Source organism: Panthera uncia (genome assembly GCF_023721935.1).
Source record: "Panthera uncia isolate 11264 chromosome E2 unlocalized genomic scaffold, Puncia_PCG_1.0 HiC_scaffold_19, whole genome shotgun sequence".
NCBI lineage: Eukaryota > Metazoa > Chordata > Mammalia > Carnivora > Felidae > Panthera > Panthera uncia.
Window position 1 is genome coordinate 8,144,911 of NW_026057588.1, and position 27,189 is coordinate 8,172,099.

General features: G+C 54.2%; 4 protein-coding genes and 1 long non-coding RNA gene across 7 annotated transcripts in view; 2 read left to right on the forward strand and 3 right to left on the reverse strand.

Annotated features, from left to right (window-relative positions):
- GYS1 (glycogen synthase 1) overlaps positions 1–6,509 on the forward strand; it is a 17,303-nt gene extending 10,794 nt beyond the window's left edge. The window contains exons 11-16 of the mRNA XM_049620806.1: positions 864–977; positions 1,239–1,365; positions 3,161–3,256; positions 3,424–3,587; positions 4,004–4,084; positions 4,240–6,509. Coding sequence (XP_049476763.1) covers positions 864–977; positions 1,239–1,365; positions 3,161–3,256; positions 3,424–3,587; positions 4,004–4,084; positions 4,240–4,563 — 906 coding nt within the window. The 3' untranslated portion in view covers positions 4,564–6,509. The remainder of the gene's footprint in view (positions 1–863; positions 978–1,238; positions 1,366–3,160; positions 3,257–3,423; positions 3,588–4,003; positions 4,085–4,239) is intronic.
- Positions 6,510–7,006: 497 nt separating this feature from the next.
- Positions 7,007–8,485, reverse strand: FTL (ferritin light chain). Its single transcript, XM_049620810.1, has 4 exons — positions 8,157–8,485; positions 7,840–7,986; positions 7,443–7,568; positions 7,007–7,328 (listed from the first exon to the last, which is right to left on the reverse strand). The coding sequence occupies exons 1-4, from the start codon at positions 8,256–8,258 to the stop codon at positions 7,176–7,178; spliced, it is 528 nt and encodes a 175-aa protein (XP_049476767.1). The 5' UTR covers positions 8,259–8,485; the 3' UTR covers positions 7,007–7,175.
- A 1,171-nt stretch (positions 8,486–9,656) lies between these two features.
- Positions 9,657–18,775, forward strand: LOC125915140 (uncharacterized). Of its 2 annotated transcripts, none has more exons than XR_007455575.1 (5): positions 9,657–10,330; positions 11,015–11,099; positions 11,272–11,367; positions 13,046–17,863; positions 18,105–18,775. It is a non-coding gene; the product is annotated as an uncharacterized LOC125915140 (long non-coding RNA). The 2 variants fall into 2 exon arrangements; XR_007455576.1 differs by having other exon boundaries at positions 13,046–13,618; positions 17,670–18,775.
- BAX (BCL2 associated X, apoptosis regulator) lies at positions 11,186–14,862 on the reverse strand. 2 transcript variants are annotated; one of them, XM_049620809.1, is made up of 6 exons: positions 14,781–14,862; positions 14,152–14,203; positions 13,915–14,061; positions 13,379–13,514; positions 11,805–11,909; positions 11,186–11,357 (listed from the first exon to the last, which is right to left on the reverse strand). In XM_049620809.1, exons 1-6 carry the CDS (start codon positions 14,812–14,814, stop codon positions 11,253–11,255), a joined length of 579 nt encoding a protein of 192 aa, XP_049476766.1. In that variant the 5' UTR covers positions 14,815–14,862; the 3' UTR covers positions 11,186–11,252. The 2 variants fall into 2 exon arrangements, with proteins under 2 accessions (XP_049476766.1, XP_049476765.1); XM_049620808.1 differs by lacking the exon at positions 14,781–14,862 and having other exon boundaries at positions 14,152–14,276.
- An 87-nt stretch (positions 18,776–18,862) lies between the features above and the next one.
- DHDH (dihydrodiol dehydrogenase) lies at positions 18,863–27,189 on the reverse strand. The gene is made up of 7 exons (XM_049620807.1): positions 27,041–27,189; positions 26,535–26,646; positions 25,835–25,998; positions 23,497–23,749; positions 20,250–20,374; positions 19,262–19,415; positions 18,863–19,012 (listed from the first exon to the last, which is right to left on the reverse strand). The coding sequence occupies exons 1-7, from the start codon at positions 27,128–27,130 to the stop codon at positions 18,903–18,905; spliced, it is 1,008 nt and encodes a 335-aa protein (XP_049476764.1). The 5' UTR covers positions 27,131–27,189; the 3' UTR covers positions 18,863–18,902.

Genomic DNA, 27,189 nt, shown 5'->3' on the forward strand with positions numbered 1-27,189 from the left:
AATAAATAAAAAACGTTGAAAAAAAAATTAAAAAAAAAAAAAAAAAAGAAAACTACAACTTCCAGCAGCCCCTGAAGCTTGCTGCCATTCTGACAAAGTCTCTGCCCCCCATTGACTTGGGGGAATTTTAGTTCCTTTGGGTTTCTTTGATGATGGAGCCCAGAGTACAGAACCCAGTAACTACAACTCCCGGTAGTCAGGGGAGGCAGGTTAACGCTGGCTTTGCCTCAAAGACAAATGGGAATTGTAGTTTCTTTTCAGCTCATGGTGTGTTTTTGTTTAGTTATTTTTTATGTTTATCTATTTTTGGGAGAGAGGGAGGGCTGTCTGGCTGTCAGCCCAGAACCCGATATGGGGCTCGAACCCATGAACCGTGAGATCATGACCTGAGCCGAAGGCGGACACTTAACCGACTGAGTCACCCAGGTGCCCCTCAGCTCATGGTGTTCAAAGAGAAAAGTGAGCCTTTACAGAGAGAGCCAAGGAGGATATCTATGACTCCTCTTTTTTTTTTTTTTTTTAAGTTTATTTAGTTATTTTGAGAGAGAGAGTGAGAGCGCAAGCAAGGGAGGGCCAGAGAGAGAGAATCCCAAGCAGGCTCTGCACTGACAGTGGAGACCCAACTCGGGGCTCGAACTCACGAACCAACTGTGAGATCATGACCGGAGCCGAAATCAAGAGTCGGCCATTCCACCTACTGAGCCGCCCAGGCGCCCCAGATATCTACACCTTCTGATCTCTTGGGCTTGTGTCCCCACAACCTGGTGGGAATTGTGACCTCCTCCTGCGTCAGCGTGGCTCACAGGGAATGAGGGAGCCCTCTGTCCCTTCTCTGACCCCCATCCCTCTCGTGGCCCCTGCAGCGACAGTCTTTCCCCCCTGTGTGCACCCACAATATGCTGGACGACTCCTCGGATCCTATCCTGACCACCATCCGTCGAATCGGACTCTTCAATAGTAGTGCTGACAGGGTCAAGGTGAGGGCAATGGCCAGGCTGGGTCAAGCATGGAGGGGTGGGGTGGAGGTAGGGGGAGCTGGGCCTCACGTCCCCCGTCTCCCCTGGTTTATTAAGGGATCGCTATGTTTAGAAAGGACCTTAGCACTTTAAGCGGACAGACTTGGATTCGATGCTTTGTCCTACCGCTGATTTGTGTGACTTTAGACAGGCTTTTCGCCCTCTCTGGGCCCCCCTGGGATCCCAGGGAGTTTGGGCTGAGCTCTTCTTTTTCACTGCTAGGTGATTTTCCACCCAGAGTTCCTCTCCTCCACGAGCCCCCTGCTCCCCGTGGATTATGAGGAATTTGTCCGTGGCTGCCACCTTGGGGTCTTCCCCTCCTACTATGAGCCTTGGGGCTACACGCCGGGTGAGTGCAGCATGGTGGTCGGCTCCTGGTCAGATGGGGCACCAACCCCGGGCACGGCACTTGCCCGCTCTGTGCCCCAGGCTCTCCTTTGCAAAACAGGGACGATGGCCACGGTCTGTTGGCCTGCAGCATGTGTTTTTGTGACACGGTCGCTCGTGTGATGTGTAACTAGAGGGCTGAGGTCACAGGTCACACGTGATTTCCCCCAGTTTGCTGCTGGTTGCCCACCCCCGCCCGCGATATCAACAGCTGAATACGTAGTTCACCAACACGACTGAATGGGGCCAAGTCTCTCAGAGGTGTCCCCAGTGCCCATTCGCTCCGCCGTCCTCTTTTATGAAGGCGTTGGCTCCCTTTGTTATTATTATATTTTTTACGTTTATTTATTTTGAGAGAGACAGAGACAGCATGAGCATGGGAGGGAGGGAGGGAAGGAGGGAGGGAGAGAGAGAGAGAGAGAAAGAGAGAAAGTCCTGAGCGGGGATTCGATACGGGACTCAAACTCACAAAACTGTGAGATCATGACCTGAGCTGAAACCAAGAGTTGGATGCTTAACCAACTGAGCCACCCACGTACCCTGGCGTTGACTCCCTTTAGACACAGGCTCCGGGTTGGGGCTTATTTGCACTTCTCCCCCGTTTGGGGACATTTTGCCGTGGCCCCAAACTCAACCCTTCCTCACACTCTTCAATCAAGATTGGTTTTGAGGCTAAGTAAATATCACAGTTGCTGTAGTATTTCTTTTTTTTTTTTTTTTTTTTAAGTTTATTTATTTTGAGGAAGAGAGAGAGAGTGTGAGCAGGGGAGGGGCAGAGAGAGGGAGGGAGAGAATCCCAAGCAGGCTCCATGCTGTCAGAGCAGAGCCTGACACAGGGCTCAATCCCAGGAACGATGAGATCGTGACCTGAGCCGAACTCAAGAGTCCGATGCTTAACCGACTCAGCCACCCAGGCGCCCCCATAGTATTTCTTATGAGCAATTTAACAAACCTTTTAAACTGTGCTTGCATAATAATTGGGGTAATGATTTTGCCAGTTTCATTTCGGCCATGGTTACAGTGATGCATAGGTTTTGTGTGCTTGGCCCCAACCCTCTTTTTCTCATGAAGCCCCGTTATATTTGTGCCTGTGTTTACAGGTTATGGAGGTTTTTCGGAACACTTAGGTGAGAATTATTTTTTTTTAATTTTTTCATGTTTATTTTTGAGAGAGAGAGAGAGAGAGAGGCAGAGTGCAAGTGGAGGAGGGGCAGAGAGAGAAAGATACAGAATCCAAAGCAGGCTGCAGGCTCTGAGCTGTCAGCACAGAGCCCGTCACAGGGCTCGAACCCACGAACGCCAGATCATGACCTGAGCCGAAGTCGGACGCTCAGCGGACTGAGCCACCCAGGCGCCCCTACCTGAGAATTGTAATAAACTACGTGAACCATTTTTCAGGCTTGTTTAAGGTATTCAGTGAGGCAGTGATGAGAATTTTTCATGTTTCCTGTCAAAACTACGTCCGGCACAAGAAAGCATCTTACAGGTTGTGAGGAACATACTTAGTAATTTACATCCTATCACCCAGCTCTAGATTTGTCCTCATTCTGAAGCCCTGGGACGAGTGAATTCCCTTTTCTGAACCTCTTAGCTTCCCCTCTGAGAAACAGACTATGATCAAACGCACTCACGTTCTGGTTTTGCGGGCTCAGTGATTTGCTCAAGTTGTCAGTAGATGGCGCTGTTGGGGCGTCTATTGCGATTTCAAAGCGCAAAAGGGGAAAGCTTAAGTAGACCTTTCTCACTCCTTCCCGCAGCTGAGTGCACGGTTATGGGCATCCCCAGTATCTCCACCAACCTCTCCGGCTTTGGCTGCTTCATGGAGGAACACATTGCAGACCCCTCAGCTTACGGTCAGCGCCCAGACCGAGAGCCGAGACTCTTGGATCCTGGGTGGGGGGAAGGGAAGGGCTCCTGGGCCCTGGGATGGGGAGAGGGGTCCTGGTACCACAGAGTCCCCGGGAGAATGAAGGTTTCCTTAGTCTGATATCTGAGCCCTGCCCCGTCCTGGCCCCCACAGGCATCTACATTCTGGACCGGCGGTTCCGCAGCCTGGATGATTCCTGCTCGCAGCTCACCTCCTTCCTCTACAGCTTCTGCCAGCAGAGCCGGCGGCAGCGCATCATCCAGAGAAACCGCACGGAGCGCCTCTCAGACCTTCTAGACTGGAAATACCTAGGCCGGGTATAACCGCCTTCTTCCGGTCTCTGATTTCTTAGCTTCCAAGGCTGGCGCAGGGGGCCAGGGGTCCCCTACGCGAAACAGTTGCGCTCCCTTTAAGAAATTAACCATCTTTTGCTGGTAGGCCGCATTGGCCAGAGTTACCTTACTTGCACGAAGTGCGTGGCCTAAGAGGTACCTGACCTAAGACCTCTGCCCCTGTGAATGGGGGCGTGGCTCAGAGACTGTCCATTCACAGCTCTGCTTATCTGCTGCAGGGGTGGAGCCAGAAAGATAATCGGTATAGGGGCCGACTGGAAGGCGCCAGAAGGTGCTCCTCTGCCTAAAGAGTGTGGGCTAGGGTTCGCCACCTTCTACATCTGCTGGGGGCGGTGTGTGGTTCCCTTCTGCTGACGCTCCCTCCCTTTCTTTTCCCTAAGTACTATATGTCCGCGCGCCACATGGCGCTGGCCAAGGCCTTTCCAGAACACTTCACCTATGAGCCCCACGAGGCTGACGCGGTGAGTGGACCCCGATCTCTCTGATGGGCCCGGAGCTAGAGGGCTGGGGTGGGTGCGCGTCCTTGCAGGAGTGGGAAGGCCCCGGGGCAAGCTGCCGGGCCCTCCCACACCCCACCTGCTCACTCTGGGTTTGTGCCCACACCCCCGCAACGCAGACCCAGGGCTACCGCTACCCTCGGCCGGCCTCCGTGCCGCCATCGCCCTCGCTGTCGCGACACTCAAGCCCTCACCAGAGCGAGGACGAGGAGGAGCCACGGGACGGGCCGCCCGACGTAGACGGGGAGCGCTACGATGAGGAAGAGGAGGCCGCCAAGGACCGGCGCAACATCCGCGCCCCCGAGTGGCCGCGCCGCGCCTCCTGCGCCTCTTCCACCAGCGGGAGCAAGCGCGGCTCCGTGGACACAGCGCCCTCCAGCTCAATCAGCACTCCCAGCGAGCCCCTCAGCCCCGCCAGCTCCCTGGGCGAGGAGCGCAACTAAGTCCCGCCGCCCCACACTCCCCGCCCATCCTGCCTCGCTCGTCCAGAGGGCGGACGCAGAATGGCACTGTTCCGAAACCCCACTCCACATCCCGAACCCGCCTTGGGGTCCGCAGCCCCGTCCCCTCCGCCGTACACTCCAGCCCTTCTAGCTCCTCTCTGGGAATCCCCGACACTCCGGAATCACAACGCCGTGCCTTTCCTGGGTTCCAGAATGCATACACTGTGCCCCGGAGCCCTTCGGGCCTGGCCTGGGCCTCCTCCCTCCCCGGGAGGGCCGGGCACCTGCCGTTACCCTGCCATGGTGCCAGGGGTTTTAGGAAACCTGGTCTGTTGTCATACAGGCAGGAGGCTCCTGGAGCCCTTGTGGCTTGCTGATTTTCCAGCACACCGAAGATGCCATGCTCAGCTGTGGCCTGGGGGCCACCAAGCTCTGGAGACCATGTGGTGTCCCTGTTAATGGGGCAATCAAGTCCACAGCTGGGGCACTTTCAGGGACTTAACTGAATCCAGAAGGTCCTCCATTTCAACTCCAGAACTCGGGCTCCAGACCAGGCCACTCGCGTCCTTACTCTGATCTTAGCCCTTGTTGGGGTGTCTGGCTCTGCCTGGAGGGCCCCCCCACTCCTGCTCTCCTTTTTCTCCATATTTTGGCCAATGGGAGGTGGGGGGTGGTACAGAACCACCTGGCTTCTCATTCCTATTGGAGAACATGCAGTCTTGGTCTAGATGCCTTTCTGGCCTTTTTTGAACCAGACCCTGTACCTCCTTCCCTGAGAGTCTGAGCTCTCCCCACTATCTTGAGATTCCCGAGCCCTCCAGGGAATCCCCTTGCTGAGGACTGAAGGGGCCGTCTTCCCCTGCCACAACCTCTGACCCCTAAGCCCACCGTAAAACCACTGGGTTCTAGGTCCCGGCTGCCGCATCTGGAACCTCACCACTGTGCTGCCTCCCGGTCCCTTTCCCCGGTCTAGAATGGAACCCACTTGGTTCTAGAACTTTCATATTTACCTCGAGGCTCTTCCATCCTTAAGCTGTGTCCTGCCCCCCAGCTTTGGTGAAAGGGAGGGGCCCTTCACGCGTGCTGTGCTGTGTCTGATGCACTTGCTTTCCAAGTTGGGAGGGCAGAAGAGGTGTGATTGATGTGTGTCCAGAGATGAAAAAAATACATCTATATTTAAGAATCTGAGGTTTGGTCCACTGTGAGGGCTTGCTGGGCCTCGCTGCTGGCCCCTCCCTCCTCTTGGCTTCTCTCCCTCCTCTTCGCCTCCCGCTGCCGCACTACTGGGTCTCTGATACCCTGTCTCACTCTGCAGTCTTGGAGAGGCTTGGGTTGCTGTTTTAGATTCTAGTTTTATTCCAGGGGAAGGCACTTCTCTTTGTTTAGTTGGGACTTGCAAATGGAAAAAATTTGCCTGAAGCTGTGTTCGGCCAAAAGGGGCCATCGCTGGGGCAGAGCGAAGAGACCCAGGGGGTAGCCACGAAGCCTTGTGTGGCTATTTAGATTTAAATGAACCAGATTCCTCAGTACTAGCCACACGCAAGTGCGGGATAGCCACTGTGGCCACTTGAGGCTCGTGGCTACCCGATTAAGCACTGCAGAAAAATATTTCCATCACTGCAAAAAGTTCTGTTGGACAGAACTAGCTTAGAACGTGTTCCCAGGGCACTGGCCTCTGGACTTCAGCCCTACTGCCCCCCTGAATGGCTCTATTTCCGGGAAAACCGTTTTTTTCACTTCTTGTCTTCACTAGAGTGCAGCTCCAAGCCAATCACATTTCGGGGGAGTAGAAAACTAGATTCGCATGTGTGACCGTCCTTCCCGTTAGCCACGGTGTTTGTGATGGATGCAGAAATCCCTCTCCCCTGCCAGAATCACGAGTGGCCACCAAAGTTGGGAGACAACAGGTGTGGTGTCAGAAGTCCAGGAGCCATTTCCTGTTAAGATTCTACCAGAAACGGAAGGGTCGGGGGAGGGGGGGGGGTCATAGTTTTGTGGCTTGGACCCAGTGGCTGCCTGCTAATCCTCCTCAACCTTCTTCAGTCCCCGTTTGGAGAATTTAGCCCTAAGTTTCACATCCCATTTCCGTGCTGAGCCCCACACCCCCAGCTCAGGACCTCTTGCCCTTTCTGTGCTCCCGCTGCTGGACATTAGTCATCAGAGCCCGTTTCTGGTTACTGTTTATATCGTCTCTAAATGCCTCCTTCCAACTACCAACAGTAGGTCTTGCTAGACTCCTTGGGAGTCTGGGCTCTCCCCTGTGGGAGGGGCAGTTGACAGCCCAGCAAAGCAGAGAAACTGCTACCCCACCCCACCCCCTGGGGAAGATCTGGCAACTAACAGCAAAGATGTGGGGCCAACAGCACTCCCTGCGGGTGCGGAACAGCTAGAAGCCTTGCGAAAATCGGTACCACCTCGTATCACACACACCCAAAACCACCGGTTGCTGCAAAAAAGCTTTATTGTTTTCATTTGGTCCACGGCTTGGGAGAAGGCTCCAGGTTGGTTAAAAAGCTGCCTAGTGGCTGCAAGGAGAGACCCAGGCACAAGCCCTGACATCTGGGGGGAATGCCAGAGGGACCCTCTCGAAGGCTGCTGGGCTCCAGAGACTTCTAGTCGTGCTTGAGGGTGAGTCTTTCGAAGAGATACTCGCCCAGCTCGGCCTGGGGGCCGGACAGCCTGCGGAGATTAGTCAGATGGTCGCCCATCTTCTTAATGAGTTTCACCTCCTCATCTAGAAAGTGATTCTCCAGGAAGTCACAGAGCTGAGGGACAGGACAGGAAAATATGGTCAGTTACACACTAACGGTGCGACGGAGGGGGAAACGAGGCTCGAAAGGAAATTGGCCCAATTACATGTGGATGAAGGGGGTACTCACATGGGGGTCTGCGCGGGCGGAACCCAGGGCATGCAGATCCAAAAGGCCCTGGTTCAAGTTCTTCTCCAGAAGCAGGGCGGCTTCCATGGCGTCCAGGGTTTTACCCCACTCATCTTGGGACGGCTTCTGTACAGATGACAGAGGGCTCAGGACTCGCTACATACGTGGCAAAGCCGTCTAAGATCTCGCATCTTATCACCCCCAGTCTCCCACAACCACCCATGCGACGACACCACGTTGCGGCGTGGACAGCTGCGGCTTTGGGAACCCGGGGGCGCCTCCATTTTGAGCAGCACAAAAGCGAACACAATCGCCCAGAAGCCCACGCGGTGCCTAAACCGCTACGCGCGCGCGCGGGCTGCTGGGATATGTAGTCCGCCGCCCGCGCACTATTTACCTGCACGTCCAGGAAGAGGGCGCGGCCGCCGCGCTGGTTTTGCATCTTCAAGAGGCGCTCGGCGCCCTCCCGCTTCTCCTCAGCCAACTCGCGGAAGAAGTGGCCCACGCCCTCCAGAGCCACATCGTCACGGTCGAAATAGAAGCCCTGCGGGAAGAGATGGCGCGAACACGGGTTACAGGGCAGAAAGGCCGGCCAGGCGCCCCGACTCCGCCCCCCGACTACCCAACGGGACAAAGAAAGCCAGCGCGTGCGCAGAGGGCCAGAGGTGCGCACTTGGGGGAAACTTGGGCTGGGGGCGTCCTGGGGACCCTCACCAGAGAGAGGTAGGTGTAGGAGGCCCGCAGATGCATGTTGACCAGGCGGTTGACGGCGGCCTCCACCTCGGTGGAATAATTCTGACGAATCTGGGAGCTCATGGTTGGTTGGTGATGAGGAGCTAAGTTCAAAATCGGGTGTTGGCTGGTCCCGGAGGCAGAGGATGGGCAAGAAGATGGCTCCGAAGGTGGCGACTGGAAAAAAGGTTGGAGGGTGGTCGGAGGCAGGTAGAAGGCGCGTCCCTGGGTCTGTTCCGTCCAAACACTGTTGAAGCAAGAGACAGATCCGCAGGACCGCCGGGCGCACTGCAAAAGGCCGTGGCCAGGGCGGCTTCTTTTATAGCGCGCGGGGCCGCGGAGGTGGGGCGCTCAGGGACAGCGGTCGGCCAATCTGCGGTGTCGGGAGGCGGGGCTTGGAGCCCGCGCTTGACCAATCCGAGTTGATAGGAGTCCCAGACCCCCGCCCAGAGGTGGGGAAGTCACGCGCCAGTGCGCGAGGCTGTTGTGAAATGGGGAAGTGGGGGTAGGGAGGTTACGGGGTGCAAGGGTCCTGGGGCTGGTTCTGGACAGTCAGGGGATTGTGTGTGTGTGTGGGGGGGTCTCTCTGGTGGGTGGAAGATTAATGGGGACACTGGGAGCCCTGGAAAATTATGATTCTGGGGTCTTGGGAGTGTCTCAGCAAAGTAGATTGGATTCTGGGGTTGCCTTAGAGCATGGATCTTTCTGGCACCCTGGAGGTTCCTCAGAGGTGTGGATACCTCCAGATGAGTGGGGGTTGCTCTGGAAGATAAGGGGTCTCTGGATCATTACAAAGTTTCGAAGTCGGTGCGGTGAGATACTTCTGGAATCTTGGGGTATCTCTCTGATAGATGGGTTGAGAGAGGGACCTGGAGCCCTGGAGTTCACTAAAAGATTGGGAATTTCTGTAGCCCTAGAGCTGACAATGGAAGTTCATATTTTCTGGAATCTTCCCCTAAGAGGGTTGGGGGTCTTGAGGCTCATGAAGTGATCTTCAAGATTAAACGGACAGTTGTTCTTGGGATCCTCCCCCTTTAATCCCCCCTGTAACAGGGGAGAGGGATATTTCTGGAAGCCTAGTAGGGGCTTTTCTAAGAGGTAGGAGGACTTGGAGAGCCCTTTGGAGCCTTTGAAAGATTGGGCCACTTGGAATATCTTGGGGAAATGACACTCAAACTTTGGGTGTCTCTGAGGCTGCATTTCCTGGAGACTATTCTGAGGGCAGCCAGACTTGAAATTCCCTTTGGCTCTGAAGCAGTCTCTCTTGTCCCTGTCTTGCCTCACACGCGCTTCTTCAAAGTCACAAAGAGAAGCCCTGCATCCTAGGGACCCAAGGAGGGTCTGGGGACCTGTGGATGGGATGTGTCTTTGACCAATGGACATTTTTTTTTTAAGTGTGTCAGTTCCAGGCTGGTGTCTGGAAGCAGATTGGCTCAACCAGGACCTGCCCTCAAGGAGCTCCCCGTCCTAGTTGATGGGGGGGGGGGGGGGGGAGACAAAGACAGGAACTTGAACCTGTTGCAGTGCCCTAATGGAGGTAGCAGGCAGGCTGAGCAGGGGAGCTAAAGCTACTGAGGCCTGCTTTGCAGAGGGGGCCCGCTCCAAGCAGCCCAGGCAAGGTGTCCTCTGACCAAGGGGACGCTGGACCGGGCTGGTATCTGGGGTCCTCAAGGGGCCCCTGGGCCAGTGGCCAGGAGAGCAGCGGTGCTGAGTCATGCTGAACTCAGCGGTAAGGGTCTCAGGCACAGAGGCGGGGTGGGGCCACCGACTGACCTCATGTCCTGCCAGGCTGCTGACTGGCGGGGACCCTGGGAACTAGGCCTGGCTGGGATCCAAGTCTGGCCCCCTCCCCCAGGGTGCCACCTCGAGTGTGCTTTGTCTCTGCATCTTACGGTCTTTTCGAGTTCCTCGGGCCTGTGGCCATATTGTCTCCTCTCTGGGCGGTGACTCAGTCTCCCTTCGCTATCTTGTCTGACAGCTCTCCCCTGACTTGGTGTCTCTGGGGAGAGTCTATGGGGGAGGGGCAGGTGCTCCAGGCACACAGTCACAATGGGGCCTGAGTTACTCATTCACCAAATTTCAAACCTCAGCCTAAAGACCTTTAGCCTCCACCAGGCCCCACCTGCAGAGAGGGGTGACTTTGGAAATGCTCACAGGTAGAGGGAGAGGAAGGGGGGAGACAAAGATGATCTGAAGAAGACCCAGATCTTGGGGGTGAGGGGTAGACAGGGGATGGGGGAAGAGCCCCAGAGACAAGAGGACAGAAAGACCCAGAGAAAAGGGACAACAGACGCTGTGACTAAGTGATTTCAATCTCCGATTTCCTCTTCTGCATCCAATCTTCTAGGCCATTTTGCAGTATCTGCACCCGGGCCTGTTCTCCGGGAGGGGCCCCCCCCCCCCCCCCCCCCCCCCCAGCCTTGTCCCCTCCTCTCCGGCCACTCAGCACAAGCTCAGGCCTTGACCTCTCCCTTGGATCTTCTGGGCCCAGCCTTCTGACCTCGGGTAGCTTCCCCACAGGGCTCTAGAGCCCTCTCCTGGTCCACTGACTCCTCCCCCCCGCCCCCCCGCCCCGCCCCATTCTCCACCTAAGTGTGCGACTTCCTCTGGTCCCATATGGTGGAAGCTTCCGAGGCCTAGTTCTCCAGGGCCTGCTGCCCTGTCCTACAGCCTGGACTCCACTGCCTGTCTGAGGTCTTGCCCACTGCTGCCTGGAACACAGCACCACCATAGACCTCAACGCTAGTGATCTTCGGTCCCCTCCCAGTTGTGGGCTTTTGGAGGGCAGAGCGGGGACCTAATCCCTCACTAACCCAGAGGGCACTGGGCTCCCTCAACAGATTTGCCGGCACGTGAAGTCTGGTCTCCTGTGACAGCCAGGGAGAGGGCTCAGTGACTCAGACTCCGAAGTGTGGCCTGAAAGAGGTTTATTGCCCCCACCAGACCTCTCCTCCCCCACATCCCCCCCCCCAATAATTACAAAAGTAAGAAAAATGCCCATGACCCCCAATTCCCACCCCTCCCGGAAAAATGCCATAATTTATGCAGAAAAGACACAGTCCAAGGCAGCTGGTGGCCTCAGCCCATCTTTTTCCAGATGGTGAGTGACGCAGTCAGCACTCCGGCCACAAAGATGGTCACTGTCTGCCACGTGGGTGTCCCAAAGTAGGAGAGGAGGCCGTCCTGCAGACAGGTACATGAGTCACTTCAGCAGCTGGGCCAGGGGGGAGCCCCTGAGCCAGCATGTGAGGAATCAGGGAGGGAGAGGGGCCTGGGAGAGGTCAAAGGGCATGAGTGGGGGTAAAAGCCTAAGATTAATGGATACTAAAGAGTTGGGGTCGTAGGGTTATCAAAAAACTTGACGGATTCCAGGGGAAGTGGAGGCACCAGGGAGAATAGGAGATACTAGTTAGGTCAGGGGTCACCGAGAGGTCAGGGGTCACCGAGAGGTCATGGGGTCACCGAGAGGTCAGGGGCGACCAGATGAGTCAGGAATCGATCAGACGTGTGAGGAAATGCATTATAGACCCCATCTGATGATCCAGAGTCAGGGAGGACAACACTGTGTTGGGCTCAGGAGGACTCAGGGGTCTCAGAGTAGTAGGGGTGGGGGGAGGTTAGGGGCCTCACCCAACCACCCTGGTCCTGGATCCAGCCCAGCAGCCGCTCTCGAAGGAAGTCCAGTGTCCAGCCCATGATGGTCCGGATCAGCTCGGGCACCTTGGTACACAGGGCCTGCAGGGAGTGGAATAGGCCTTAGGGGTTGAGCCTTGTCCTCACTGTCGGGACAGTGGCCCGACGCCTTTCTCAACTCTGCCTCCCCTCCTGCCCCACTGCGGTCTCTTTTCCACTCATAATCAGAACAAGCTTCGTAAATTGTTAACTGGATCTTTTTACTGTCAACTGCCCTGCTCACATACCTTCCATGGCTCCCCAGGTGGTAAAGACCAAAAGGCATAGCTCAGCCCACAAGGCCCTGTATGAAGGCTCTGACTTGATCGCATTCCATTTTTCCACTTCTTTTCTGTGTCTCATTTACCTTCTTCCACATCTTCATTCCCACCAACTCTTCCCTGCCTCAGGACCTTTGCACATGCTGATTCTTCTACCTAAACAGGCTTTAACCAAGCAAATTTTTACTCCTCCCTCAAAGCTCTAATGTCAGGTCTGAAGTCATTCTCCAGAGAGGGGTTTTCTGACCTTCACATTAGGTAGGACTAGCCATCCCCCCTTGCCCATGACTCTCCAACAACCTGAACTTCCCTTTCCCACCCTCTATCTGGCTGTCTCTTCCCTGTTGTCCACCTCATATCCAACATTCAAGCCCCATCATTAATCTGGCAAACACATTAAGAAATCTGCTCCCCCCCCCCGCTCCACTGTGACCACCAGAGTCCAGGTTAGTCATCATTCAGCAGGACTATTATAGGTGCCCCCTTCTCACATTTCCCAGGTTTTGCCCCATAATCTTTCTTTTCTACCCACAATGGCCAGAAAAAAATTGTCGGGCTTCTGCTTCCCCCATATTTTATCGTGACAAACTTCTGATAGAAAAGTTCAAAGAATTTTACAGTGCATAGCCACATACCTGGAGCCTAGATTGTACAATTAACATTTTGCTTGCTAGAACAGTCCTTTAGATTTACAAGTCAGGTCACCCCACTCTCCTGTTTCTAACCACCCAGTCACTCGCATCTCACTCAGAGCAAAGCTAACATCCTTGCAGTGGCCCAGCGGACCCCTCACAATCTGCCCTCATTTCCCACCCATTCCCCCTCCTCCCTGCCCTCAATGCATCAGCCTTGGTCCTGCCTCAGGCCCTTTGCACTTGCCGGGGCCGCTATCAGATGCCTTTTCCCCAATCTTCACAGATCGCTGCGACTTTGGCTTTGAGGTCATCCCCTCTCAGAAGTCTTTCCCGACCACTTTGCACAATTACATCACCACGCTCATCAGACATCGTGGGCTCCACGAGAGCAGGGACCTAGCCTGCTTTGTTGGGTGCCGCTTCTTGGGTCGGGCACATAGTAGGCCCAATAAATGTCTGCTGCACGAGTAACTGAAGGAGCCAACAAACCAGCCCGTAGCCCTCTCCATTCCCTTTGCGCTTAGTGGGCTGCCACAGGGGTTGGCCTCACGACTCCCAGGTCCTCCCGGGTCTGAGCGGAGCATCCCTGGGGGCTCACTGCCCGGCAGCCGCCCACCTTGAGCACCAGTTTGCTGGCAAAGTAGAAGAGGGCAACGACCCGGCCCCAGTTGAAGTTGCCATCAGAAAACATCTCCGCTGCCACTCGGAAAAAGACCTCGCGGGGGGAGTCTGTGTCCACAGCTGCGATCATCCTGCAGGAAAGAGGAAAGCCGGTGCTGCCGAGGGACGACCAGGCAGGGCGTGGGGGAGACTCTGGGATTCCCCTCACACCAAAGACAAGGATGCCGAGGCCCAGGTTAGGCTGTCGTGAAACAGAACGGGCCAACACGGGGGAAAGGGACGAGATGGACATTCAGGAAAGTGGGGAAAAGGACTCCCTGAGGGAGGGTGTCCGTATCCTAGAGGAAGGGCGGGCTTCTCAGCCAGGGAGCCGGGTAGAGTGGTGGGGCCCGGGACGCCGGGGTCTGAGGGAGTAGCAGACTGTGGATCTGAACTCCAGGCCCAGCGGAGGAGGGGCCTGAGAGCCAGGGCTCTGGGGATGTGAGGGAGAAGGGGACCAGTGGCTGGATTCCTGGGGCCCAGGGGCCACACCTCTGCAATTCCACGTTACTGTCCAGTTCATCTCCGATGCGCTTGAGACACTCGCTCAGCTTCTTGGTGGACGCATCCTGGGGCACCTGCTCCAGGGCCAGCTCGGGTGTCTCTCCCCCCATTCGCCCTGCCCGATCTTGGATGAAACTAGAGTGGGAATGGAGTGTGGAGGGTGCAGAATCAGAATGGGGCATCACTCCTGCAATCCGCTCGGCAATAATCACACCCCAGACTCACCCCTGAAGCAAAAGGGCCCCTGTCTTCATGATCTGCTCAGAGCTGGTGGGCCCTAGAGGAGAAAGGAGGGAAGACGTGCCTGGACTCTTGGGTCCTAGGGGATCCAGGGAACTAGGGTGGCTCATGATCTCTGAGGGAGGACAACACTAGGGGGTCCTGCATTTCTGGGTCCCTGGTAGGTACAGTGCCTAGGGGCCCGGGCAGCCGAGTCCCTGGTGGAGATAAAGGCAGGGAGCCTCGGCCAGAATCCTGCGTTCTTCCGGCGGAGGAGGTTGAGGGAACGCTTCATGCATCCAGACCCCTGGCCTGAGGGGGCAGAGGAGAGACCCGCCCCTCCCACCAGGAAGTGGTGCCGGCGACAAGCCCGGGCCTGCCCCGGGGCTTGGGATTCTGGGGTCTCCAGCTTCTCGGGGGTCCGAGAGCGCCAGGCAGAAAGGCATCGGGACGCGGAGGCCAGAGAGCCGGGAACCCCCGGGGAGGGAGGGGGCTGGAAGCTGGCAGCGCCCGATCCGGGAGTTTCTGCCCCGGAGTGCTTGGAGATCGCACGGCCCCAAGACCGGCAGGAGGGATCGTGGGGCCGGCCGGCGAGGGGGCTCGCCCTCCTCCCGCCCGTCTGCCTCCCGCCTCACCCCCGCCTCTGGGCTGCTCCCCGGACCCGTCCATCACCGCCGCTCCCGCCGCCGCCTCTCGCCGGGTCCGCCCGGGCGGCCGCAGCACGCCCCTGGTCACGTGAGCGCCCCGCTGAGCGTGCGTGCTCTCACGTGACCGCCCCGCAAAATGGCGGCCCGCAGGCTGTCGCCCCGCAGGGCGGTTGGGTCACGTGACAGCACCTGCCTCACCTGCTTGGGGAGGCCGGGGCCCCTATCACGTGACTGTCTAATCTGCACCTACAGGTAAGACCCCGTCGTGGCGCCCTTCCACCCGCCACTCATTCAATGGCAGCTGTAACTTTCATTCATTCATTCATTCATTCATGCATTCATGCAGTATTTTTGGAAGTTTCAGGTGACTTTAAGACCTTCCCAGGGCAGAAGCAACATCGGAGGCCAAAAACCTCACTCATTGAGGCAGGACGTTTTAGACGATTAGAGTCTGTGAGCTGTTTTTGTGACGAGGAATATGAAGTTCAAAAAATGGCAAAACTAACCTGTGGTAGCAGATTGGCAGGGTATGAGCAGGGAGGGGCCCCAAGACAGGCTCCCGGGGTGCCTGGAAGATGCTGTATCTTGATCGAGATGATGATTACTCGGGGATACACATGTTGAAAAATTCATGGAACTGTGCCTATGCAGTGTGCACTTTGCTGCGTAGAAATGATATTTCCTCTTAAAAGAAGAGGACAAGAGAATTCGGATTAGAAAATAGGTCGGGGTCAGATAATGAAGTGGGGGGAGCATACAAGAGAAGGGATCTCTGTCCCAAGGGTGGCTGGGAGCCATAGCAATAGAAGATTATAGGAGTCCTAGTACATCAGCCTAACACCACCAGGAACATAAGTGTGACAAAGTCAAGTTTATTGACCCATTGCGATGACGGAGACCACACAAGAGAGAAACCATGGAGCATTTTGACGAAGGAAAAGGTAGAGTTCTCACAGGATCTGCAGGAAGGGTAGGGCAACACCAGGTGCAGACTGTGAAGAGGAACCGGGTGCTCGTGTCCTTGGAAACTACAAGGCGGATCTGGATATGGAGTGGTCCCTAAACCCGTTATGTGAGGCTCTGCACCGGGATTGGAAATTGAGGCTGCTACTCTGTTTCAAATGCCTACAGGCAAGAGTGGGATGTTTCATTTTTACTGAGGGAACGAACAGATTCTAGGGAACAAAGTTTCTCTGTAAGAAAGCATGTCCTTGGGGGAAAGTGTTTCCTGTTAACTTTGAAGCTAGCTTTATCTTTGCCTGTTATTTCCGCCCAATGAATGAGCCCTCCCTTTGCCTTAATTACAGAGAAAAGAAGAAAGGGCTTTTTTGATGCCCACCTCTCAACAGTGCAGCCTTTGAGCAGGAGGGAGAAAACTTTTTATTTTATTTTTTTGAGAAGGGGAGAGCACGAGTGGGGGAGGGGCAGAGGGAGAGGGAGAGAATCTCAAGCAGGCTCCATGAAGGGCTTGATCCCACAACTTGGCAATGCTGACCGGAGGCAAAATCAAGAGTTGGGATGCTTAACTAACTGAGCCACCCAGGGGCCCGGAAAACTTTTTAGCTAGTTCTGAAGTCAAAACTGTTTATAATAACAAGGATGCTACTTTGGAACTGTGAAACCCTCTTCCAAGATGGTCCCCAATGACTTTAGTCCCCAGGTATATGCATGCCCCTGTGTAGGGCCCTCCCACACTGAATAGGGCTAACCAGTGTGGCCAGTAGGGTATTGTGGCAATGACAGTGTGATTTCCAAAGTTAACTCAGGAGTCACTGCAGCTTCAGGGTGCCTGGGTTAAGCGTCCGACTTCATCTCAGGTCATGATCTCGTGGTTCATGAGTTCGAGCCCCGTGTCGGGTTCTGTGCTGACAGCTCAGAGCCTGGAGCCTACTTCGGATTCTGTGTCTCCCTCTCTGCCTGCCCCTCCCCCACCTCTGTCTTTGTCTCTCAAAAATAAGTAAGCATTAAAAAAAAAACTTTTAAAAAAGTGTTTCTGTGAACAAGGAAGAAATTGCAGTGCCTTTCCCACCAGCCTCGCAAGTCATGGAGCATCCGTGTGGCAAGGGTTACGAGTGAGTCATGAGAACCCTCCATTTTCAGGGAAGAGGAACTAGACTCCAACTCTCTCTCTCTCTCTCTCTCTCTCTCTCTCTCTTTTTAAGTAGACTCCACGCCCAGCACAGAGCCCAATGCAGGGCTTGACCCTGAGATCGAGACCTAAGCTGAGATCAAGCAGACTCCAACTCTTAACGGGGGAAGTAAGCAGGGACAGGACATATCTTTGGAAACTGGGAAGCGGCACATCCATTCAGCTGCTCTAGCAATGGCTAGTGGAAGAGTGGCTTAAATAACAGTGAAGTTGATTGACCTCTTGTGTAACAGTCCGAGAGAGTATGCAATCCCCGGTGACATTAACAGGGAGTGAATTTCCGGTGTCAGGGACTGCCTGCTTAATTTTCTTGGTCAACTTGACTGGGCCACAGGGCGCCCAGATATTCTGGTCGAACATTCTCCGGGTGTTTCGGGTGCGATTCACATTTAAATTGGTGACTTAGTAAAGCAGACTAGGCTCCCTGCTGTGGGCGAGCCCATCCGGTGAGATGAAAGGCCGATCCTCCTCAGAGGGAGAAAGAATTCTTTCTGCCTGATTGACCTGGGACATGGGCTTTTTTTCCTGCATCCAGACTCACACGGAAACATCAGCCCTTCCTGCATTTCCAGCTGCCTGCCTTCTGATGAGACCTACACCATCAGCTGTCCTGGTACTCAGGCCTTTGGACTCGGACTGGAACTAAACATTGGCCCTCCTGGCTCTCCAGTTCACCAACTTGCGGATCTCAAGGCCTGCCTACCTCCATAATTGTGTTTTTCTTCTAGCCTTCTAGCTTGTGGGTCCACCGTCTGCAACACATGGTTTCCATCTCGCGGGGGAAGAGGACACGCCAGTGCCCGACACAGCTCTACTCCAGTCCCAAGAAGGGAGAGGCTGAAAGGGAGGCCATCCTCTTTGCCTAAAAAAGGCCATAACTCAGAAGCTGCACACATCCCATTGGCCAGAACCCATTCACGTGGTAAGACCTAGTTGCAAGGGAGCCTGGGAAATGTAGTCTTTAGCTGGGCAGCCACATGTCCAGTGAAAACTTTCCTATCGTCCATGATTGAAGGGACATCTAGCAGTGTTTGCCACACAAAAGATTGAAACCAAGCAAACAGAGGGCTGAAGCCAATGTAGTGATACCTGAATGATGTATAAAGAGACTTGGAATAGAAAACGCATTTGATTGACATCTAGTCCCTCTCGTGTGCCCACAGTGAGAATCATTCGTGCAAACCCAACGTATCCATCTCAATCTTCTAGAACCTGGCAGCACTGAACTTCCTGGACTCTCTGTGACTCACCAAGGTCATGTGACTAGTTGTTGCCAGTGAATTTCACGAGGTTCTGTATGTTGTTTATGTGTTAGGGCTTTTTTTTTTTTTTTTTTTTTTTTTTTTTACGTTTTTTCATTATTGAGAGAGAGAGACAAAGCATGAGCAGGGGAGGGGCAGAGAAAGAGGGAGACACAGAATCCGAAACAGGCTCCAGGCTCTGAGCTGTCAGCACAGGGCCCAACGTGGGGCTCGAACCCACCAGCTGTGAGATCATGACCTGAGCCGAAGTCAGACACTCAACTGCTTGAGCCACTCAGGCGCCCCCATCAGTTAACATTTTTTGAGAACCTACTGGATGCTGGAGGCTGTTCATATACTATCGCATTTATTCCTCCCCAGAGTGTGGTTGGTAGTATGTCTCTTCTTCACCGATGAGAAGACGGGGGCAGGGAGGAGCTGCGGCAGAGGGCAGTTGGGGACACCTCCTACCCACCCACTCTTCCTTGCCCAAGGTCACAGAGTCTATGCTAGGCAAACCAAGGATCTGCCCACAGGTGTCTGCTCCAAAAACTTGTGAGAAGTGTGGTCCTGACTCTTTCTTCCTCCCCTTCCCCACATCCTTCTACCAAATTTACTCACTAGTGACCCCTTTGATGGGTGGGCTTTCTCCAGCTCCCACCAAACCACCATCGCTAAGATTTCTGTGGGAACCATGCCTTTATTTATTCGGGGCACGCATCAGCATTTGTCTTGGGGGAAGGTGACCCCAATGGCCTTCCTCGCTTCCTCAAGGATGTCAGCCAGGAGTTCACTTTCCGCCAGGGGAATCACAGGACTTTCCTTCAGGCCTGGGGGAGAGTACGGTTAGGGACCCCTCCTATGCACGCCTCAAAGATCAAAAGAACTACCATCCCCAGAATCCCATGGAGCACAAAAGTAATACATGGGTTGTGCAGATGGATGCCCCCAGGGGATCCTGGGAGTTGTAGTTCCAGACAGCTATTGAGAGTGGCCAAGGGGTGAGGAGTGGCCCACTCCCCTACCAGGCTTGCCTCTCTCCGCCCTGCCACCCTCTCACCCCTCCTCCACATCCTTACCCTTTCGTAGGCACTCCCGGACATGCTTGGCCTCATAAGTCATGCCCATTCCATGTGTAAAGTTGAACTCCTTGTCTGGGGCTGGGGGCAGCGCAAACTCCTTATGCTCTCCCTTCACCACCAGCTCTGTTGGGCACCAGCAGGGGCTGAGGATCTGGGGACAGATAAGAGGTGGCTGCCTGGGGGGCTCCAGCCTAATGATGCTTAGGGGCCTCCCTCTCACACCTGGCGGCTAGAGGTTGGTTACCCTCCAACCTCAGGAGGGCCTGCCCCCCTACCCCCTCACTGGGGGATTTGTTCAACAGCATGACTGTCCCACTAGAAGCCTGTCTGTTCATCTCCCCCGGGGCAAACCCCTCTCTCACCTGATGCTTAGGCCCAGTGAAGACAGCTTATCTGTGTGTGAATCCCCTTTTCCAGGAGGAGACTTAGATAATCCAGCACCTTCTTATCTCCTAGGTGACTTGAGTTTTTGGCCCCAGAGCCCTGGGAAGCCTCCATTATTTCCATACCCAAGTCTAGGCCAAACTGGAAATAGAGATGTGGCCAGGGCAAGGTCCAAATTTTGCAGTTCAAGTCTGGGGCAAGGCCCAAACTCTTCTTCTAAGAACAGGATTTCTTTCTAGCGACAGGGCCCCACGAAGCCCAATGAAGCCGCTCTTTGGTCAGGCGCAGATCCCGTCCTGGAAGCAATCCCAAAGGCCACAGCTGTCCTCTAAGCACGGTCGATAACGGTTTCTCCTCAGGCCTAAGGGTTTCTGACAGACTAAGTTCACGGTCAGGAAGGAGCCCGGAGAGCCAAACCCATCCCAAAGCCTGGTGGTCAGGGATGGATTCCTCAGCAGTGCTGGGGGAAAAAGCCGATTCGGCCCACAGCCAGCTCCAGCAACCAGAGCGGGCCCACTCTTGTTGCCAGGGGCCACGGTTCCCGGTTCCCAGTTCCCAGCACTTGGGACCAGTCCCACTGGCTTGGCCAGTCCCGCCTCACCTGGGCCATGCCCTTGGTACCGCTCACAGAGTTCCCATTGGAGAGCTCAGCAGTGATGCTGCAGGTAAAGCTGCCGTGGACCCCTCCTGGGTACTGGAGGAGCACAGTGACGGTGTCGTCCACACCTGCGGAAGGCACAGCACGGGAGAAGGCCTGGCCTCAGAGCCTGCCTAGGGCGCCCTGGGCCAGAGGTCTCATCTCTAACGCAGCCGCGAAAAAGCACCAGGCGAAGTGACAGAAGCCAGACATAGAAGTTGGCCTGCTGTCGGGCTCCACTTGTGTGAAGTGTGCAAGATTGGGCGGACCCCGAGACAGGGAGGAGATTGGTGCCCGCTTAGGGCTCAGGGCCATGGGAGGACTGGCTGTGGGGATAGGTTTTTGGGTGGTTTTTTTTTGTTTGTTTGTTTAGAGTGATGAGAATATTCTAAAATGGGTCCTGTTAACTACACAACTCTGTGGATATACTAACGCCATGGAATTCTACATTTGGAATGGATAAATTATACGGTGTGCGAATTCTATCTCAGGAAAGCTGTTACCAAAATAAAAAGAGAGGGACGGAGACTTAATGTATCAGAGCCTCAACATCATCCTCTGCAAATACCCGTTGTATAGGTTTGGGAGAATCCGTTTCTTCGGCTCTAAAATGGGGATAATTGGGGCGCGTGGGGGGCTCAGTTGGTTGAGCGTGGGACTTCGGCTCAGGTCGTGACGTCACAGTTCGTGGGCTCAAGCCCCACATAGGGCTTTGCACTGACAGCGTGGAGTCTGCTTTGGATTCTCTGACTCTCTCTTTCTCTGCCCCTCCCCCACCAATGTGCGTGCGCGCTCTCTCTCTCAAAAATAAACACTTAAAAATATTTAAAAATAAAATAAAATGGGGATAATAGAGGGGGGCACCTGGGTAGCTCAGTCGGTTAAGCGTCCAACTCTTGATTTTGGCTCAGGTCATGATCTCACAGATTGTGAGTTCGAGCCTCCACACCGTCAGCGTGGAGCCTGCTGGGGACTCTCTCTCTCTCCCTCTCTCTCCGCCCCTCCCCCACTTACTCGCTGTCTCAAAATAAATAAATAAACTTAAAAAAAATAAAAAAATAAAAAATTTTATTTTTTGAAGTTTTTATTTATTTTTGAGACAGAGAGAGACAGAGCATGAGCAGGGGAGGGGCAGAGGAAGAGGGAGACACAGAATCTGAAGCAGGCTCCAGGCTCCGAGCTGTCAGCACAGAGCCCGACGCGGGGCTCGAACTCACAGACTGTGAGATCATGACCTGAGCTGAAGTCGGATGCTTAACCGACTGAGCCATCCAGGCGCCCCCAAAATTTTTTAAATAAAATGGGGATAATTGAAACTGTCTCATCCAAGTTATTACAGGTATTACATTAAATGACGTAAAATGCACAAAGCACTGGGGCGCCTGGGTGGCGCAGTCGGTTAAGCGTCCGACTTCGTCCGTCGGACGAAGCGTCCGACACGATCTCGCGGTCCGTGAGTTCGAGCCCCGCGTCGGGCTCTGGGCTGATGGCTCGGAGCCTGGAGCCTGTTTCCGATTCTGTGTCTCCCTCTCTCTCTGACCCTCCCCCGTTCGTGCTCTGTCTCTCTCTGTCCCAAAAATAAATAAAAAAACGTTGAAAAAAAAAATAAAAAAAAAATGCACAAAGCACTTAGAATGCTATTTAGATTACAGTAAGTGCTACATAAGCATTAGTTGAAAATTAAATACAGCTTGCGGAGTAGCAGCCTGGTTCAGGAACACATCATGCACGCCATAGATGGAAGAACCTACTGACCTAATTCTCTTTGGTTCCAGATTAGCCCAAGTCCTTATGCTGGATCGACTCTGTGAGCCTGGATAAGTCACTGTCCCTGTCTGCAACTCAAGTGTCCTCACCTGTAAAATGGGGGCAACTATAATATATCTAGCTCAGGGGGATCATCCTTGTAATAACCCTAATGTGGAAGACGCACTTGATAAATGGAATCTGTTATTTATTTATTTATAAATTCTGTAAAAAAATTTTTTTAATGTTTATATTTGAGAGAGAGAGAGAGAGAGAGAGAGAGAGAGAGAGATAGTGCTCGAGCAGGGGAGGGACAGAGAGAGAGACAGAGGCAGAATCCGAAGCAGGCTCCAGGCTCTGAGCTGTCAGCACAGAGCCTGATGCGGGGCTCAAACTCATGAGCCATGAGATCATGACCTGAGCTGAAGTCGGACACTTCACCAACGGAGCCACCCGAGCACCCTTATTTTTAAATTATTGTGTTTAACTTTATTTATTCATTTTGAGAGAGACAGAGAGCCTGAGCAGGGGAGGGGTGGAGAGAAAGGGAGAGAGCGAATCCCAAGCAGCTTCACACTGTCAGCACAGAGCCCCACATGGGGTTTGAACGCGCGAACCGTGAGATCATGACCCGAGCCAAAACCAAGAGTTGGACGCTTAACTGACTGAGCCACCCAGGCGCCCTGATAAATAGAATCTGTTTTTAGAGCTACTATTTAGTCTAAAAGTTGGCCAGATACTAGCCTGAGAAGGTTTTCTAGAGTGTGACCTTCACCCATATATATTTTCCTGGTCAGTCATTGCCTCCTGGGGTACTGTATGCAAAGATGGCCACAGAATTCCTCTCCTTACCCTGTGAGGGCCCCTCTACAGTAGGACTTTGTAGCTCCTTCCATCAGGAGGTATAGTCTATTGGCTCACCTCTGAAATCAGGTGACGTTGGGCCATGGAACAGTAGCAAACAAGGGACAAAACGAAAGTTTGAAAAATGCTTGCACGCTGCGCCCTGCCTTCTGTTTGTTGCACCGACAGCGTGCACGAGGCCAAACCAGCTAGCTGAAAAGACTTCGTTAATGAGCTCTTTATGACAACCCTAGTATTATCTTCCTTCCTCCCTTCCTTCCTTCTCCACTCCCAACACGAGTCTCAAGCTCAAGACCTCGAGATCAAGAGTTGCATGCTCTACCGACTGAGCCAGCCGGGCGCCCCTACGACCACCCTATTGTCGACATTTGACCAGTAACCGGGACTCAGAGCCGTTGAGTCCCTCGGCTAAGATCACACAGCAATTCCCAGTGCAGAGCCTGCCCACACTCTCAACTCTGATCCTCTTTGACGTCAGGAAGAAAGTTCCTCCAGCTGTCTAACCTGATTTTCATGGGCTAGGAGACTTATTCCCGGCTCAGGGCTCCCAGCGAGAGAGGATGACTCTTACCACCATTGTATAGTCCGGGATAGACGGTACCTGTTTCATGGCGCCTTCCCATGGCTACAATCTTCTCTGGCTTCTGCCCACCAAAGACCATAGAGATGAACTGGATACAGTAGATGCCGATGTCCAGTAGGCCACCGCCAGCCTGGGCCCAGTCTACAGCCCGGGTGATGTGGGTGAGGTCCTTCCCAAATTCTGCCCGAGCCACCCGGAGTTCCCCCAGAGTTCCCTGAGACAGAGTGGACCTCAGAGCTTCGGTAGCAGGAAAGAAGCGGGTCCAGATGGCCTGCACACCACAGAGGGAGAGAGCAAGACCATTGAAAAGAAAGGAAGGGCGTCAGGACCCAGGAATTAACCAACCAGTTCCTCTCCCTTCTGCAGCCCAATCTTGAGGGGGTCCCCGCTCCTCCCCACTATCCAAACAAGACCTGTCCCCCTTCCTTGCACAACCCATCAGTCCCCAAGTTGTGCCCCTAACTCTCCCTGGCTCCACCTCGCCTCTCCATTCCCATAGGAGCAGCTCTAGCCTTATCTTTTCTCATCTGCACCATTACTCCAGTCCCCCAATGTTATAGACTCAACTGTGCCCCCCACCCAATTCATGTTGAGGTCCTAACCCCCCAGGGCCTCCCAAGGTGAATGTATCCGGAGACCAGGTTTTAAAGAAGTAATTAAGTTGGAATGAGGTCATCACGGTGGGCCCTAATCCAACAGGAAGAGGTTAGGACGGCGACACACATGGGGAAGGCCACATTTAGACACAGGAGAAGACAGCCATCAATGAGCCAAGGAGAGAGGCTTCAGGAAAAACCAACCGTGCTGATATCTTCTAGCCCCTGACTTCTTCTAGACTTCTAGCCTCCAGAAGTAGGAGGAAATACATCTCTGTTGTTTAAGCCACCCAGTCTGTGGTAGTACATTGTAATGGCAAACTGATAACACAGTCTCCCCCCCCCCCCGTTCGGACCACCCCCGACCTGGCCCCAGAGGCATCTTTCCTTCTCCTAGAGTTGCCCCTGTCCCACCCCTGCCCATGGCTCCCCAATGCTTATTATCAATTCCCATTTACAGAGTATGTATTAGGGGCAAGACACATACTTTGCATAATGATTCCTCCCAATCTCCCTGCCAGGTAGCTATCATATGTCCCTTTTATAGCCGAGAAAACTGAGGCCCGGTTGGGTCAAATTACTTGCCCAAGATCACAGAGCTAGGAACTGGTGAGAAATCTAGAGTCCTCTGACTCCAAAGTCTGTCCAAGGTCAAGTTCACACTACATAGGTGAAATCTGCCCATTCTTGTCCTCTTTAAGTCTTAACTCTGCTTTTCCTCTCTGGCCCATTTCCCTGTGCAATTTACTTTTCCTTTAAGGCTCAGGTCAGCCCCTACCTGCACGAAACTTCCTTGACTATCCCCTACACTGGGCTGGTGCCCCCGTGCTGTGTCAACCGCCCGGTGCTGTATCCACGAAAGTCCGTGCAACTGGGCATTGGGAGAGCCCACTTCTGTGACGGTAGCAGATCTGCAGCTCGTGGAAATCTGAGCCTGTATCTCACACCTAATGAACCCCGGCTCCTAGGGTTGGATCTGAAATGTATCAGGTGCTAATAAAAATGAGGAAGCAATAAATTCAGAATCTTAGCACTGTCCAGGCACAGTGAGAACCAGAAGCCCTGAGTAACCCTATCAAATCTTGACTATTTCTGAGGCATAGGGAACTTCGCAGACTAGGAGCAATACTGGGGACAGGGCAGCTAGATAGAACCTGGGGAGGTAAGAGGCAGCCGTTACCACTACTGGCAGAACCTACAGCAAGGTAGCATTTAAGGACCAGGAGACTCCTTAACATGAAAATAGCTTCGGGAGATCATTTGGCGGCCATCTTAACTGCTGGCGCTATCCATTGCCATTTGGCAGCCATCTTAATTACTGGCATTCTGCAAGCTGTCAAATGGCCCCGGTAAGTAGCCGTGTCTGATAAGGGCGAAAACAAAGGCAGTTTGACCTTGAGAGTTGGTGGGTGTGCCCTCGGCCTTCTGACCACTATCCTTGGAAATCCACCGAAAGTAAGCCCATTGCTATTCTGTGCCATTTTCACAGCTGGCATCTCTCTTTGAAAAGCGGAGCAAAGATCTTTCAGGCTGCCATGTTTGCTAACGGCCAAAAGCAATGGCTCTCACTCCTCATAGATGTTGCTAGTAGGTTTCATGGCATCGCTCAGCCACGTCCGGGAAAACACCCCAACCCCAGTGCACTTTGTGGACAACTTAATTCTTGACAAACCCTGCCTTTGTGTTCTTCCAAAAACGTCCACTGGCGTTTAGTAATGGCGACAAGCGCTACATTGGAGGCTGGAAGGTCGCACCCTCACCTCCATAAGGAAGAGACCTCGGGACCGGGCTTCGGCAACCATTTCTCGAACTTCCGCAGCATTCACGCCCATGGGCTTCTCACACAGGACGGCCTTGCCCGCTGCCAGGCATAGTAACACCGCGGCCTTGTGCTGGGGATGCTGAGTGCCAATGTAGGCCACCTCTAGTTGGAAGGGAGGAGGTCAAGAGATCAGAAGCCCTGCCCACCCCGGACTTCCGGGACCCGCCCCCAACGTAGTGCTCCCGCCCCCAACATACTAAGACCTTGGGCGAAGTTCTACGCCAAGAGGTAGATACCATTATTTTGCCCGTTTTACAGATGAGGAAACTGAGAAGGGCAAGCAGGAGAGGACAATGCCAGCTGAGGCAGCTTACCTCCGGTCAGGCTGCTGTGCAACTACACCGTCTTGCCTTTCCATCCAGGCCATTCCAGAACACAGCAGCCCTGGCCCCAGAGCTTACTTAAAGCCTGAAAGGGCTCTCTTAGAAACTCAAGCCCCTCCTGGACTGGTCCCTAAATGCAATTTCATACCAGACCGCTAATCCCAGACCAAGCCCGTTCTTACAGTTCTGCCTGCCAGCCCCAGATCCTTCCAGAAGCACACAGGGATTGGCCCATCCCGCAGAGCCTTGCTTATCCTACGGAGCAGCCTAGCTAGAGGCAGCGCCGCGGGGGCCTCGGAGGCCCTTGTCACTCACCCACATTCGGGTCTTTGGCCAGCTCCTCACAGGACCCATAGGCCTTGGGGATGTCATGTTTCCGCGCAAATTCCTTCGCCCGGCTCAGGTCGCGGGCTGCTACCGCCACCACCTGGAGGGGCGCTAGGGTCAGACTAGAGGGACTGGGGAAGGCGCAGGCGCGGGGCAGGTGGCTGGGAGAGAGGTGATGGAGAAGGCCCCGGGTAAGAAAAACTATATCCCCCAGGGCGGAGGCGGGGAGGTACGGTCCTGGGGAAGGAGGTGAGGGGGGCTGGACACGGGTCCTGGGAAAGAGAGATCTGGGACAAGCGATCATTTGACACCTTAGTACCTAAATTTCTTCTCTTCACAGTAGCTCAGAACAAAACCCTCCCAAACTTGACGAAACTCCAGTTTCGGACAGAAGTGGAGAAAAGAGTAGGGAACCCTAACTCCCTCCTCCCTCAGACCCAGGAGCCCCGGCTCCCCGGCCTGCTCTTCCACAGGATTCCGGAGGGAGTGTGGACCTGGTGCTCAGAGCGAGGCAGCGTCCGCAGCGCCGTCGTGAAGTCGCTGGAGATAAGGCCGACTGACACGATGCCCCAGCGCAGCGCCATCGCAAAAATGCTGAGTCCCTAAGTCCAGCCGCCTCTTGTTGCAAATTGAAAGCCTGACA

Bases quoted from the DNA above. Each gene is read 5' to 3' on its own strand.
- DHDH (XM_049620807.1), bottom strand. From the start codon at position 27,130: ATGGCGCTGCGCTGGGGCATCGTGTCAGTCGGCCTTATCTCCAGCGAC. The intron at 26,647-27,040 runs GTCCACACTCCC...GCGCCCCTCCAG, and splicing joins TGCCTCGCTCTGAGCACCAG to GTGGTGGCGGTAGCAGCCCG. The intron at 20,375-23,496 runs GTACCGTCTATC...TGCCTTCCGCAG, and splicing joins GGGAAGGCGCCATGAAACAG to GTGTGGACGACACCGTCACT.
- BAX (XM_049620808.1), bottom strand. From the start codon at position 14,276: ATGAGCCACCCTAGTTCCCTGGATCCCCTAGGACCCAAGAGTCCAGGC. The intron at 14,062-14,151 runs GTGAGTCTGGGG...TTCCCACTCTAG, and splicing joins GGGGCCCTTTTGCTTCAGGG to TTTCATCCAAGATCGGGCAG. The intron at 11,910-13,378 runs GTGGGCGGCTGC...CACTCCCTGCAG, and splicing joins CCAGCAAACTGGTGCTCAAG to GCCCTGTGTACCAAGGTGCC.
- FTL (XM_049620810.1), bottom strand. From the start codon at position 8,258: ATGAGCTCCCAGATTCGTCAGAATTATTCCACCGAGGTGGAGGCCGCC. The intron at 7,987-8,156 runs GTGAGGGTCCCC...CTCTTCCCGCAG, and splicing joins CCTACACCTACCTCTCTCTG to GGCTTCTATTTCGACCGTGA. The intron at 7,329-7,442 runs GTGAGTACCCCC...CCTGTCCCTCAG, and splicing joins CCGCCCGCGCAGACCCCCAT to CTCTGTGACTTCCTGGAGAA.